Source organism: Scylla paramamosain, chromosome 21 (assembly GCF_035594125.1).
Source record: "Scylla paramamosain isolate STU-SP2022 chromosome 21, ASM3559412v1, whole genome shotgun sequence".
In the NCBI taxonomy this organism is placed as follows: Eukaryota; Metazoa; Arthropoda; class Malacostraca; order Decapoda; family Portunidae; genus Scylla; species Scylla paramamosain.
In genome coordinates this window covers 18,159,413-18,172,341 of record NC_087171.1, presented here as the reverse complement: position 1 = coordinate 18,172,341, position 12,929 = coordinate 18,159,413, and the positions used below count along the sequence as shown (strand labels likewise).

Below are 12,929 nucleotides of genomic sequence, written 5' to 3'. Positions count from 1 at the left end.
ATTATTATTATTATTACACACACATCTTGTACTGCCTGTGAAGGGGTCAGGCAAGAGTGATACAGTCCCTAAAGTCAGTCAAGGAACGCACTGTCAAGATCTAAATAAGTATATTATATGGTTCTTGAACCGAGTCAGCCGCCGTCCTGTATGACGTAGACTTGGCCGGGGAGCAAAGCATGTGCTGTTTGTGCAGACTTGTTTACCACTCCCATGTCAACCCTAGACGAGGTACAAGGAATGTTCTGTTATCTCAGGCTCTTTAGGTGCATATATTAATAAATAACAAGTAGCAATGAAAGTTAGGTGTGAGTGGCGTCCCAGAGTGGAGAACTCGTAAGTGGTTTAAAAGTCTAAACCTAAATATGAGGTTTTACATGAAAATCTCATTTACATTCGTATCTGTAAATCACTCGCGTGCTTAATCCCTCGTAAAATTCTGGCAAACAGTGAGAATAGAACGTTCATTCTTAGTATTTAGAGATGTTATTTCTTCTTGCCATGGACAGGACAGAATTAGCTTGATCTTATTTGCATCTCAGTTAAACTTTTTATCCTCCAATGTGCGAGCCAGTGCAAGAAATGAGTTACTAACTTCGATTTTTGACGAATGCTGATATAGTCATTATAGTTGGCATCGATCTATCGCCCATTAAACCCATACCCCGTTACATTAGAACGTGAGAATCGTTAGATACTGAAGATTGAGATAAAACAGAGATGAAAAAGCACAGTGACAGAGCTCCCACCCAACACATTTATTGATTTATCTATCTATTTTTTTATTTATTTATTTTATTTTATTTTTTTTTTTTTTATTAAGGTTGCCGTCCTTCTTAAACACACACACACACACACACACACACACACACACACACTGCAGCACTGTCAGGGCATTTCCTTTCTCCCTCTCTCAGGTATTTCATGAAAGTGTTACGATGGCTTCGATCCCTTGGAGTACAACGAACATCTTTATGGCTTAACCTGCATAGTAATGACCGAGGAAGGTTCCCTGTGACGTGTTTAGTGATGTAATAAGCTCCATTAATTGTTCACAGTGATGTAGATGCAATGTTTGGACGCTATTGGCTATTTAATTGTCCTTAATATAATTTTTCAACACCATAATTTTTCGGTGCCATTTATCTGTAGGAGTGTTGACATGTTTACAATAATTTTACGTAAGACATGATAAGTAGGTAACTGGAATGAAGTCATAATAACGCTTATCGATTATCTTATCACCGGTGAAGAAATACTGATAAACTCATTAATGTTTGACAAATATCCGCTATCTCTGTGCACACATACCAAAAGGTGTGTGAAAATAACTTCACTACGCGCAGGAGTTCGTATTTTTTAATTCTCTTTTAAGTATAGAGATGAGCAATCGTTTATTTATTTTTTTTTTTTCATACATGATGTAGAATCCCTACCAAGCTAACACTAGAATCATGCAAACATCCTTAGGAGCACTTTCACTAGCACACGTTGCAAGTACCTGAGTAAGATAAAGATACCTTAGTGTTTGGGAATGCGCTCCGTGGCCGTTCTGTACCCTCTCCATCTTTGGGAGCTGTAACTTACATGGTTATTTTTAGTATCTCCAGCCAGCCAGCCATGCACAATGTAGGTCTTGCGGTTTTAGCTATTGTTGCCTCTGTTTGGGTTACATAACTCCATAGACAGGGACAGTTGCGCCGTACGGGTTGCGTCAAGGCCAGGATGACTATTTATGCCGTAGGTATCAACAAGGTCACTTAGCTGGCGGGATAGGGAAAGTGCGTAGGGACTAACAACGTGGGCTGCCATGTGACTCGGCTAGTGAAGAGCTCCCAACGGTATACCACGAAATAGAACTTGGGATTAAATTTTGCAAGGTACATTATTTTCTATGTTGCTTCTATATCGTGTACATATTTGTTCCACTCATTTACTTTTTCTTTTTTTTCTATTCAGTGGTTTCAGGACGTTAGTAAATACAAGATGCATTACAGTTTGCATGTATGTAGTGCTACGTAACACTATTTTCAGTTTGTGTTTCTCAGGGTACGTGGAATATGTATTTAAGGATGAGAGACTATATATCCTGCAGTTCCTCATCATTGCGTGTACCTGTATAAGGAAACAACGTAGATTATTATGGGTGTATTCTGTCTTGCCTCACTGTTTATGTATGCATACACCCCCACGAGTGAACACATGTCCCTGCATAACTAGAACAGACCAGATATGATGCTTATAATACCGTCTGGCACATATTTGGACCATTATTACATAAGCATAAACATAGCAGTGTTAATGTACAACACTGAGCAGGTGACACTCTCATCTCATTTATGCATAATATCAATGTCATCTAAATCCAGTAAATCTGATTATAACCTCGGCCTTTAAGCGCGACGCAGTGATGACGCCACAAGGCCACGAGAGGAAGAGCGAGGCTGTGATTGGCTGAAACGCGTGGTACCATGTTGGTGACGTCACATACCTACTATTTGTAAACAACATCCGATGTCAGGGAAGGAGAGGTGGAGTGTACTATTATAGCCCTCGTCTGCCAGCTGCTGCATGGCACAGACAGCGGTGTGTGGTGCAGGTGAAGGTGTGTGAGTGAGGCGAGGGATATACAAGGTGTGAGCACAGGAGAAGAGATTGCCGCGCCTCCTTGTTGTTCGAGTTAAAGGTCAGTAGTATTCAGTCCATTATCTGAACTCTGAATCTTACTATGTATCGCCCGCACCGTCATCGTTGTATTACGTAATGATACTGAAATGCGAATACACGTAGCGTAGTTGGTGACTAATTCAGGGGATGGTTAGTACAGTCATGGTCCATAGTGCTGGAGGTTTATCGACGTAAGATGATGACTTCCTCTTGGGGCACTTACGTACCTAGTAGCTACCCTCAACAGGCTTTAAAGCTTGCGTTTTTTTTTTTCCATTATAATTGGATCAGTACACGTTATGGTAGTCACTCCTTTATAATAAACAATAAATATAAACATACGAGTGAGTATCAAGACCTAGGTGTCTCACAGGACAAAGGCACAACCTTCCTGTCCCCATTTGAGGAGCCAGTGCCACCGAATAAAGAGGTGAGATTCGCTGTTTGGCCCATTACGAAAAATTTATATATAAAAAACAAGTGATCCCCAACAAAACTGCTGTTGACCAAGCACCAAACGCACAACAAAACTATCCTGAAAGAAAAGAAAGTTTTATCTGTTAGTGTGGGACAGGTATGGCTGGGTAGGTAAGTGGCCATGACATCAGGACCAGCTTTATATGTTTGTGTGTGTATATGGTGCCCATGTTTTAAGACAAAGATTGCACAGCTTAATCATCGGACTGAACAAGGAAAGAGGAACAGGTCTCTCTCTCTCTCTCTCTCTCTCTCTCTCTCTCTCTCTCTCTCTCTCTCTCTCTCTCTCTCTCTCTCTCTCTCTCTCTCTCTCTCTCTCTCTCTCTGCAAGTTCCATGTGCCAGAGTAGTATCATGCATTGAGGTCACCAGTAGAGGAGTACTGTGGCAAAGAACACCACTGCATGCACCTTTACTTACAAGTTGATGGCTTGGAATAAGTATTAAAATCTTGTTACACATTTCCAGATAAGGAAGCATGGCATCAGGAGGCAGCAGTGTAACTTACTTGCGCCTGCTATCACAGTTACGGGACTATGTTTCACGTGCCACACCAACATCATTCATCTTCCAGAAGGATCTACCAGACCTTGTGAAAAAAATTAGTGATTCTGTATATACAAGTAAAGAAACTATTGAACCCCCAAAAGAAGAGAAGAAAGAAAAGCAAACTCCACAAAGCATTGCTGTCTCCAATACTGTTGGTTAGTATGAGCAGTATGGGGTATGATATGACGATTAGTGTTCTTTGGGAACATGTTGTGTTTTCCAGTCAGTATCTCCTCAAAGAAGTTGAGTGCACCAAGAGTAAAATTATATGTACATCAGAAAAAAAGATAAATTTAAAAATAACACTATTGTGTATGTGATGAGTTTTAGTTTTGTCATTGTCCACTTTTAGTTGACAGTAAACAGAGGCTGTAGATAGACATTTATGTTTTTCCACTGCCTGCAAGTACAGAAAAAGATTTGTTATGAGTCCATTAGAAAACCTAGAAGTGTCCAAAACATAACTTTACAGAACCTACACTGACAACCAGAATAGACAGATGCTCAGAAATAATTCAGTACAGCAGATGTCAGATTTGCTGCTGTATAAAATGCAGTTTAATTTCAGATGAAAAAAAAAAAAATCCCTTTTATCTTTTATGCCCATATTATTATGATTATGTCTCCAAAAATGTCTATAAAAATGGAGATGTGTCTTTTTTATAAAGGCAAATATAGTTAGTTGATTTATCATGCACAGTATATACTTGTTAAGGGCTATAAGAAAATATAAGATCACATGACCTTGCAAGAGAAGTGTGTCCTCACATCTCACTAAGAATGACTTTTTTTTTTTTTTTTTTTTTTTTTTTTTTTTTTTTCTCTCCAGATGTTGGTGACGAAAAAATTTCCGATCTTCAGAAAGCAATGAAAACTATGAATGCTTACATTCCACTGTATTTCTCTCAAGTCCGCCTAAACTTTTCCAAAAATGAACAACAGAAACCCATCGAGAAAAATATACCGAAGTGGAAGACAAGAAAGGCAACAATTACAAAGGTAGATATGTTTATGCATAATACATATACTAAATACATATATTTATATGATAAACTGTGAGTTTGAGCAATGATTTACATAATGAAGGACAATGTGTTGCTGATATTTAGGATTGCTATCCAGCATCCTTCTTCTCTTTCTATAATCTTTCTAATATTACTGTGGTATAACAGCTCAGTTATCTTTCTACATATGATCTTTCATACCTAAATCCAAAAGGCCTTTATGTTCTTTCTAAGTGTCATTCCCTTTCATCACATTTTTTTTTCCCAGAATTTTGATTACTTTACTTGCTAATGATTCAAGCTTGTACTCATTGTTTAATGGATTTTGTTTTTTGTTTTTTTCTTGAGGTAATGTCGTCTGAGATGCAAATTTGAATTGCTAGCCACTAGTTCAGTCACTCAGTTGTACCTTCACCATGGGCAACACTTGATGATTTTTACTTGGTATTTTGAGTAAAAATGGTTGTTATATCAGTCATCAAAACAGTAAAACATTTAGTCATTTCTGTGGGTTTGACTGCATGCTTATTGTTTTCCCAGTATTGTAAAGTGGAAAATTGTAAGTCAAAACTCATAAGTTAGTGATGTATGTGAGTATATGTATACATTTTCATATACTTACATCACTATAAATTTAAATAATGATAAACCCATGAATAAGGACATGGGAAGAAAAAACAATGAGAATATTCAAAGATTACTTGAAACAAGAGTTGCTTTACTGTTTTTTTTTTTTTTTTCTCTCTCTCTCTCTCCAGCCAAGTATTGATGCTCGAACCCGCTACCTCACCAAAATTCTTGGCAAACAGCTGACCGAAGGAGGTTGTGTGAAAAAACTACAAGACCTGTGCAGCCACTTAAAGCACCACCCTCAAGCTAAGGGTGTGGCTGTGAAGGTGAGACTGGGAAGGTCCATTTACACTCACACACATAACTGATATTAATTATTAGTATTGGTATAGAATGTTAACATTAATCATTATTACTTGATTGAGTACCATAAGTGTCCTATCAACTATTCATTTCCTTTAGATTCTCATTACTTAAAAAAAACATGTACAAAAACGGATCATTCATTAACTTCTTAAGTCCTTGGTTGGCAGAGTGTTGTTTCCATTTCCTTTGAATTCTGTGAACATTTTGGTTTATGAGCTGGATTCAGAGAAGGCAAAAAGACTTAGTGAGAATAAGAAATAACTGTGTACCATTGATATTTTCTCTCATTTCAGAGTGGTGGCATCCGACATATTTTGAAAATACTTGAGCAGACAAGCAGTGCCAATGTAGAATGTGAGGCCCGGGAGGCTCTTGCTTTGCTTGGCTACACTCAGCCTGTCAAAGCTCACGGAATAAGGCTCTTGACAATAGATGGTGGAGGAGTTAGGTAAGGTTCATAATCATAAGGCTGTACCTGAGATATACTGAAACCAGCTAGCATAGTAGTCAGCTGTAACATAGATGTGATATCTGTAGAACTCAAGTGAGCCTGCCATATATTATAAAGTCATTCTGTATCATGATAATTAATTGAGATTCTGAATAGTTACATTTGCAAGTGCAAGTGTTTCAAGAATTCAAATGACATGATGGCAGGCAAAAAAAGTTAACATAGCCCATAATCAGTACATGGATAGATATTAAAAGTAACAGTTAGAAAGATATCTGATTACTCATTAATTTGTCACAAAATTGATAATGGCACTTGTTTTATAAAAGATTAAAAAAAAAATCAGAAAACTGTTATTAGCTAAGAAACAAAAGGAGTTACGAATAACAAAAAGGCGACAAAGTGACAGAGGTGAAAAGAAGGAAGATGTAAATGGAAGCTTCTTACTAGCATGGAAAAAGTGTGACCTGAGGAAGATTAGTAAGAAGAAAAGGTGAATGGTGACATGAGATCTATTGATGCATTTGATCAAAGAGGTGGAAATGTTTCTTTGCAGGCAGACATGCAAGCTAAAGAAAAATATAAGAGGAGGCAACAATTTTCAGTTTGATTTGTGATGCATAGATTTGGATAGATATGAGAAATATAGTATTGTTTTCATGAAACCTAGAATCTGTTTAATGATGACAAAAATTTCTTTTAGTAACAATACCAGTTAGCACTAGTGTTTAAATCTTTTCAGTACTGATGTTTCAATTCTTATTTCAGAGGTTTAGTTGCTTTGGAAGTGTTGAAAAAATTGGAAGAAGAAGCTGGTCAACCAATTCATGAACTGTTTGATTATATATGTGGTGTTTCAACTGGAGCCATTTTAACTGTGTTAGTAGGTGAGTGAAGAAAGCATGTGCGTGTGTGTGTGTGTGTGTGTGTGTGTGTGTGTTTCCTTTTTATTTGTCTGTTTCTCTTATCTGTTTCAACACTTCTTCCTTAGAAGTCACAAAAAGAGTGACATAACAAAAGTCACCATGTTCCCTGCTCTCATCAGCTGTCATTCATGCTACAAGCTTTTCTGATAGGTTTTTTGTAATTAATACTTTCATTGTTACATTTTCTGAATTTGCTCTTCATAAGATAATCCTTGTTATTTCAGGTATGTATTTTGATTTTCAACTTTTAGAGGTAGTATTGTGAAAATTTTGGTGATGTGTTAGGTACATTTAGAAAAATTGTCCAAAAAAGAACTTTTTTTTTTTACAATTTAATCTTTAGCCTCAAGAAATTGGTACTTCACATTTTTATAATATTCCTTTTATCCTTTTTAATATACAGTGCCAAAAATAATCCCATAAGTAAGCATTACCTTTATAATTATGTCCTTTGCTTCAACTCATGCCTTGAATATTTGTCTTGTCTTCCCAATTTTCATACCTCAAGACTTTATTGTGCCCCCACCCATGTTTTTATCCTCTGCTTATGGATATACAAAGACAGTAATTGAAAGTTAATTTCCTCGCTCATTTTTTGCATTAGGAATCATTGCAACACCTATTTATAATGGTGTGAACTCTTAAGTCTTGGCCTGACCACTTCCTCTTTGTTCAGTATTGTTTTATGTTTTAATTTTTAATCCATCACTGTATTGTCAGTCGTGTTTTGAAGCTTGTTTTCTTTGCACATATCTCCGGGTAATGTGCTGAAAACTTGTGTTCACTAATGTACATCCTTTTCACAAGTTTCTGCTCATCTGCAACAGATGTCATTCCTTTCAGTTACCATGTCTTCATCACCCTCTTACCATATGTTTTTTATTTTATATTATTACCATTCTATAAATATATTAATATATTCAGCATTATATGACAAATTGTTTCATTTCTAGGAGTTCACAGAATGCCACTGGATGAATGTGAAAAACTTTACAAGAATTTAAGTGCACAAATTTTCACTCAAACTACTATCAGAGGAGCCACAAGTTTATTCATGAAGAACTCCTACTATGATTCTGATTGCTGGACACAAATCCTGAAAGAGAACATGGGAGAAACCAACATTATTGAAACATCACGGAAATCAAATACTCCAAAAGTAAGTTTTTGTGTGTTTATTATCATTTTAAAAAATATTTGATAAAATTTAATTCAAGTTCAAGGTGTTCTCTTACCTTGTTTAAAACTTATTTGAATCAATAAATTTCACAGATTTGTTTAGTTGCCACAAGAGCAAACACAAACAAAATCCAGCCGTACCTCTTCCGCAACTACAATCTTCCTTACCGAGTAACAAGCCATTATCAAGGTACTTCACTACCATGCCTGTGGGAAGCAGTAAGAGCTTCAGCAGCTGCTCCTGGCTACTTCTCAGAATTTACAATCGGGGACATGATTCTATTGGTGAGTTTTTTAAGATTTCTCTCTCTCTCTCTCTCTCTCTCTCTCTCTCTCTCTCTCTCTCTCTCTCTCTCTCTCTCTCTCTCTCTCTCTCTCTCTCTCTCTCTCTCTCTCTCTCTCTCTCTCTCTCTCTCTCTCTCTCTCTCTCTCTCTCTCTCTCTCTCTCTCTCTCTCTCTCTCTCTCTCTCTCTCTCTCTCTCTCTCTCTCTCTCTCTAGAATAGCATCTTTTCCTTTTTGATACTGGAATGGTGTTCATGATGTCACACTTTATTTATGTTCAGATATTCACCTAGTTTTCCGTTTGATTGTTACAGGATGGTGGTCTTCTTGTTAATAATCCCACTGCCATTGCTCTACATGAGACCAAGCAGTTATGGCCTGATGCAGAGCTGCAGTGTGTTCTGTCTGTGGGGACGGGGCGACATGAGCCTATTGCCACCACCAGTGAGGCATCCATTGGGTGGGCCACACGTATCAGAACCATTCTCAATAGTGCCACTGATACTGAAGGTGTGTGTGTGTGTGTGTGTGTGTGTGTGTGTGTGTGTGTGTGTGTGTGTGTGTGTGTGTGTGTGTGTGTGCACACCATGCCCACAGTTTGCCTTTTCCAGCAAAATATTATTTTTTCTGTTGTTCTTTTCCATTTCTCACCCATATAGTTCTTTTTTATTGAATTTGGGTATCTGTATTAAAGGTAAAGATGTGGAATGTGAAAGATTTTAAACAGGTAATTACATAATTAGAGAAGTTATTTCTTGCATAATGGCTTCAAGAAAATGTTTTCTTACATAAGGTTTCTCCTGGACTCCACAGTACTTTTCATGTGGATCATGATATAATGTTGACCTGGTTTATTACTAGATACAAGTTTTGTTACTACATTTCTTTCTAAAAGTATCCATATGTGCATACTTATCCTCGATTCCAGCATAATTTTGCTGTATTACACTAATGTTTGTTCATCTTATTCCAGGTGTACACACGACTATGCATGACCTCCTACCAGGCAGCATGTATTTTCGCTTCAACCCTTACCTCAGCGACGAGATAGCATTGGATGAAATAGACGAGGACCGGCTAGCAATGATGATGGAAGACACAAGTCTTTATTTACGTAAGAATGAACTAAAGATCCAAGAGGCAGTGCAAGCTTTGACTCAAGGAAAATCTCCATTAGACCGTGCAAAAGATTGGTACCAGTACCAGCGACAAGTTTGGCCATCATTTTCAAGTTTTCAAGTGGTTTAAGACATTTTACAAAGATATCAGCATACAGGTAATTTTCTGTAGAACATCAAGAGAAAGTTATTCTTGGATCCTTTCTTATGCAGCATATTCATTTGTTACTTGCTCTTTATGAATCTGTGTTCCTAAGCATTTATTTTATGTATTTATTATAGATATTATATAAAAGATTTTATATTTATTATGTATTTGTATATTTATATATTTTTATCAGCATTATAGATATATAGATAAGATATATCCAATGAAAGTCCTAATATATGAAAATTAAATGTTTTATAGTGAATCTTGACTAGATTACGGGTTTTATTTCATTGGACTTTATTCCACACTTGGTTTTCTTCTCCATATACCTACGTATTAATTATGTTTGTTTGATAGGCCTTCTTCCTATTACTTCCTATTACTATCTTCTCAGTTTTCTCTAAAACAACCACAGCTTCAGTTTTACCTGTATTGATTTTCAGTTCCTTATCCTGTCCACCATTTCTTAAAGTTTCTTTTTTAAATCAGAATCATGGCATTGTATGTGACCATGTGACCACATATCTCATGTTACTCACATTTTTCCTTACACATTAACCCACCATCCATGGGTGTAGATCATTTGCATCCCAGACCACTTGAAGAGTCAATCTGTAATGAAACAAGTTGTTCACAGCATCATGGCATATTGAAAGCATCAAGCATGCAAACAAATGACAGCCAAGAATAGGTGAGGACATGATCAGTTCACATTATAGAATGGGACAACATTACAGGAGAGAGCAGTTATTACCCCCACATACATTTCTGTGATGTCCATCATGGACATTAAACAACCATAGATATTCTCATCATCCCTAACATCATAATTCTGTCACAACCAAGATATTAATGGATATTAATGGATGGTAAGAGATGGAAAAAGTACTTCAACAAAATATGTAATGTACCATTTCTTTTCCAATGTTTGAGTGATACCAGTGTCAAGTGTTGCTAAGACTGGAGTAGGTGCTGAACAGCCTACCAATAAACTATCTATTGGTAATGTGTTATTTGTAAGGAACATGCTGCAGCTTCCCTTTCATTCCCAAACTCTTCCACAAGTTTGGCTAGTTTCTGCAGCTGTACTGGTATTTGAAAGTATGCCATATATAAGTATATTGACACAAGTATGGCTAGTTTCTATAGCTGTACCGGTATTTTCACATGAAAGTGTGGCATGTATGAATATATCACCACAAGTTTGGGTAGTTTCTGTAGCTGTACTGGTATGTGAAAGTGTGCCATGTATGAGTATATCAACAGTAGTTATTGATATTGTATAGTGCTACAGCCAGTGCATGTTGTCTTGGTAATGGGGTGAAGTCTAAGCAGTGTGTGCCAGTAAGTAAAATTGCATATTTTCTTCATTGAATCTTATTGTCTATAAGGAATTCTAACATGATTTTCTTTAAAGTACTGTATTGTACTGTATTGCTGTCGAATAACTATTGGATAAAATCCACCTATAATGTGTTCAAAGTATCATTTACTTTAATCACAGCATGCCTCTCTACCTATTCTGACATTGATGTGCAAGTAAATTTATATAACCAAACAACCTCCCTTTTGACTGTTTATCTGGTGTCAAGTGTTTGTGAATGGTGATTACCTAATTAAGGGATTTCCACTGTAGATCTGCTATAGATTTCTAAGTTATCCTTGAACAGATTCTCACCTTTTCTATAGTGTTTTATTGATTCCTTCTGGCTAATCTGTTGTATTCATGGAAACTTTCATGTGTCAGTTAGTGGTGTTTCTGTGGATTCTGTTTTAGTTGTCTTTTACTTGTTTTTTACTTGTCTTAGTTATCAGTTATTTATTGCCTCCCAAAAAACTTATTTCTCAACTGTCAACTGGAGACAACCTTGATAACCATGGTTCTTTAATCTTTAACATCCAGTTGGTGATATGTACTTCTCTTTCCATTTCTGTTATTCTATATTCCCCTCACTACTATTACTTTTACTCCTATTATTCCCTACTATTAACTCTCTCTCTCTCTCTCTCTCTCTCTCTCTCTCTCTCTCTCTCTCTCTCTCTCTCTCTCTCTCTCTCTCTCTCTCTCTCTCTCTCTCTCTCTCTCTCTCTCTCTCTCTCTCTCTCTCTCTCTCTCTCGGGAGCCACCCACCAATAGAACAAAATTTTGATCACGTGTTATCTAGCCTTGACCTTCATAGTTCTGTTTCACCACAGAGGGAGAGCCGAGGGTTGGTGAATGCCATGGGAACTTCATTACATGTTTTTATAAATCTCTTCTTGCTGTAATTGCTACCAAGGTTGCAAGTGGGGGAGGATAATCAGTTTCACTTGTTTACTTACTTTTTGTTTGGTCTATTCAGTTTTATATTTACATACATACAGACCATCCAGGATACTGCACACCATAATGCACAGGTGCCTTGAGCATAACAATGTCCCAAAATCTGGTAAGTTTCATGTTTGTTTTGATTGATTTATTTGAAAAGTGATGGCCCGGCAGCATCGGTTTCAAAATCAAACTAAAAATAATATATGAAATAACGAACCGCTTTTATGCAAAATTGTAAAAAAAATATGTTTATATAATGAAGGTAATTTTAAAAAATCCAGCATTGCAAAGAAACATTAATGCAGTTCTCTTAAGTGTTACATATTTTTTTAACATGATTAAGTGTATGTGTGTGTGTGTGTGTGTATTGCTATTAAAGTAATGTATTAGTCACATTCAGTTCAGTATCATTATTATTATTGTAATAATAATAATTATTATTATTATTATTATTATTATTATTATTATTATCATTATTATTATTATTATTATTAATTGTAGCAGTATTTATTTATTTATTTATTTATTTATTGTTCTCTTCCTTTTTATTATAGTCGATTTGAATTTACCTTTTCCAGCCTTTAAGCAACCATGCACAAGTTGCTACATATTCCTCAAATACACTAAAGCAAGAACCACGGTATGACATTCTCCTTGTTTTAATCATAAACCCTGTCTGTGTGGTGCAGTTCCATGCCCTTTTGATAAGAAAGATTCCTTGGAAAAGACAGACGAGAAAGAGGGGAAGATAGATGAGAAAGGGATCTTTTATAAAACAGGCGTGACGTGACGGATATGACCATCTTCAGCGACACGCTCCTGCTGCTGTTCTCCTTCGTGATCTCTCCCTTTCTCGTCCACACTTCAGCCAGATAGTG

General features: G+C 36.5%; 1 protein-coding gene across 3 annotated transcripts; it reads left to right on the top strand.

The window, feature by feature from the left end:
* The first annotated feature begins 1,857 nt into the window (after window positions 1–1,857).
* On the top strand, window positions 1,858–11,424 carry LOC135111159 (calcium-independent phospholipase A2-gamma-like). 3 transcript variants are annotated; one of them, XM_064024185.1, is made up of 10 exons: window positions 1,858–1,880; window positions 3,612–3,847; window positions 4,522–4,691; window positions 5,455–5,592; window positions 5,926–6,080; window positions 6,852–6,970; window positions 7,963–8,168; window positions 8,282–8,473; window positions 8,786–8,981; window positions 9,445–11,424. In XM_064024185.1, exons 2-10 carry the CDS (start codon window positions 3,622–3,624, stop codon window positions 9,717–9,719), a joined length of 1,677 nt encoding a protein of 558 aa, XP_063880255.1. In that variant the 5' UTR covers window positions 1,858–1,880; window positions 3,612–3,621; the 3' UTR covers window positions 9,720–11,424. The 3 variants fall into 3 exon arrangements, with proteins under 3 accessions (XP_063880255.1, XP_063880254.1, XP_063880256.1); XM_064024184.1 differs by lacking the exon at window positions 1,858–1,880 and adding an exon at window positions 2,486–2,686; XM_064024186.1 differs by lacking the exon at window positions 1,858–1,880 and adding an exon at window positions 2,958–3,097.
* Window positions 11,425–12,929: the final 1,505 nt, after the last annotated feature.

Excerpts from the sequence above, each read along its gene's own strand:
- LOC135111159 (XM_064024185.1), top strand. The coding sequence starts at position 3,622 with ATGGCATCAGGAGGCAGCAGTGTAACTTACTTGCGCCTGCTATCACAG. Across the intron at positions 5,593-5,925 it reads CTAAGGGTGTGGCTGTGAAG|AGTGGTGGCATCCGACATAT; the intron begins GTGAGACTGGGA and ends CTCTCATTTCAG. Across the intron at positions 6,081-6,851 it reads ATAGATGGTGGAGGAGTTAG|AGGTTTAGTTGCTTTGGAAG; the intron begins GTAAGGTTCATA and ends TTCTTATTTCAG.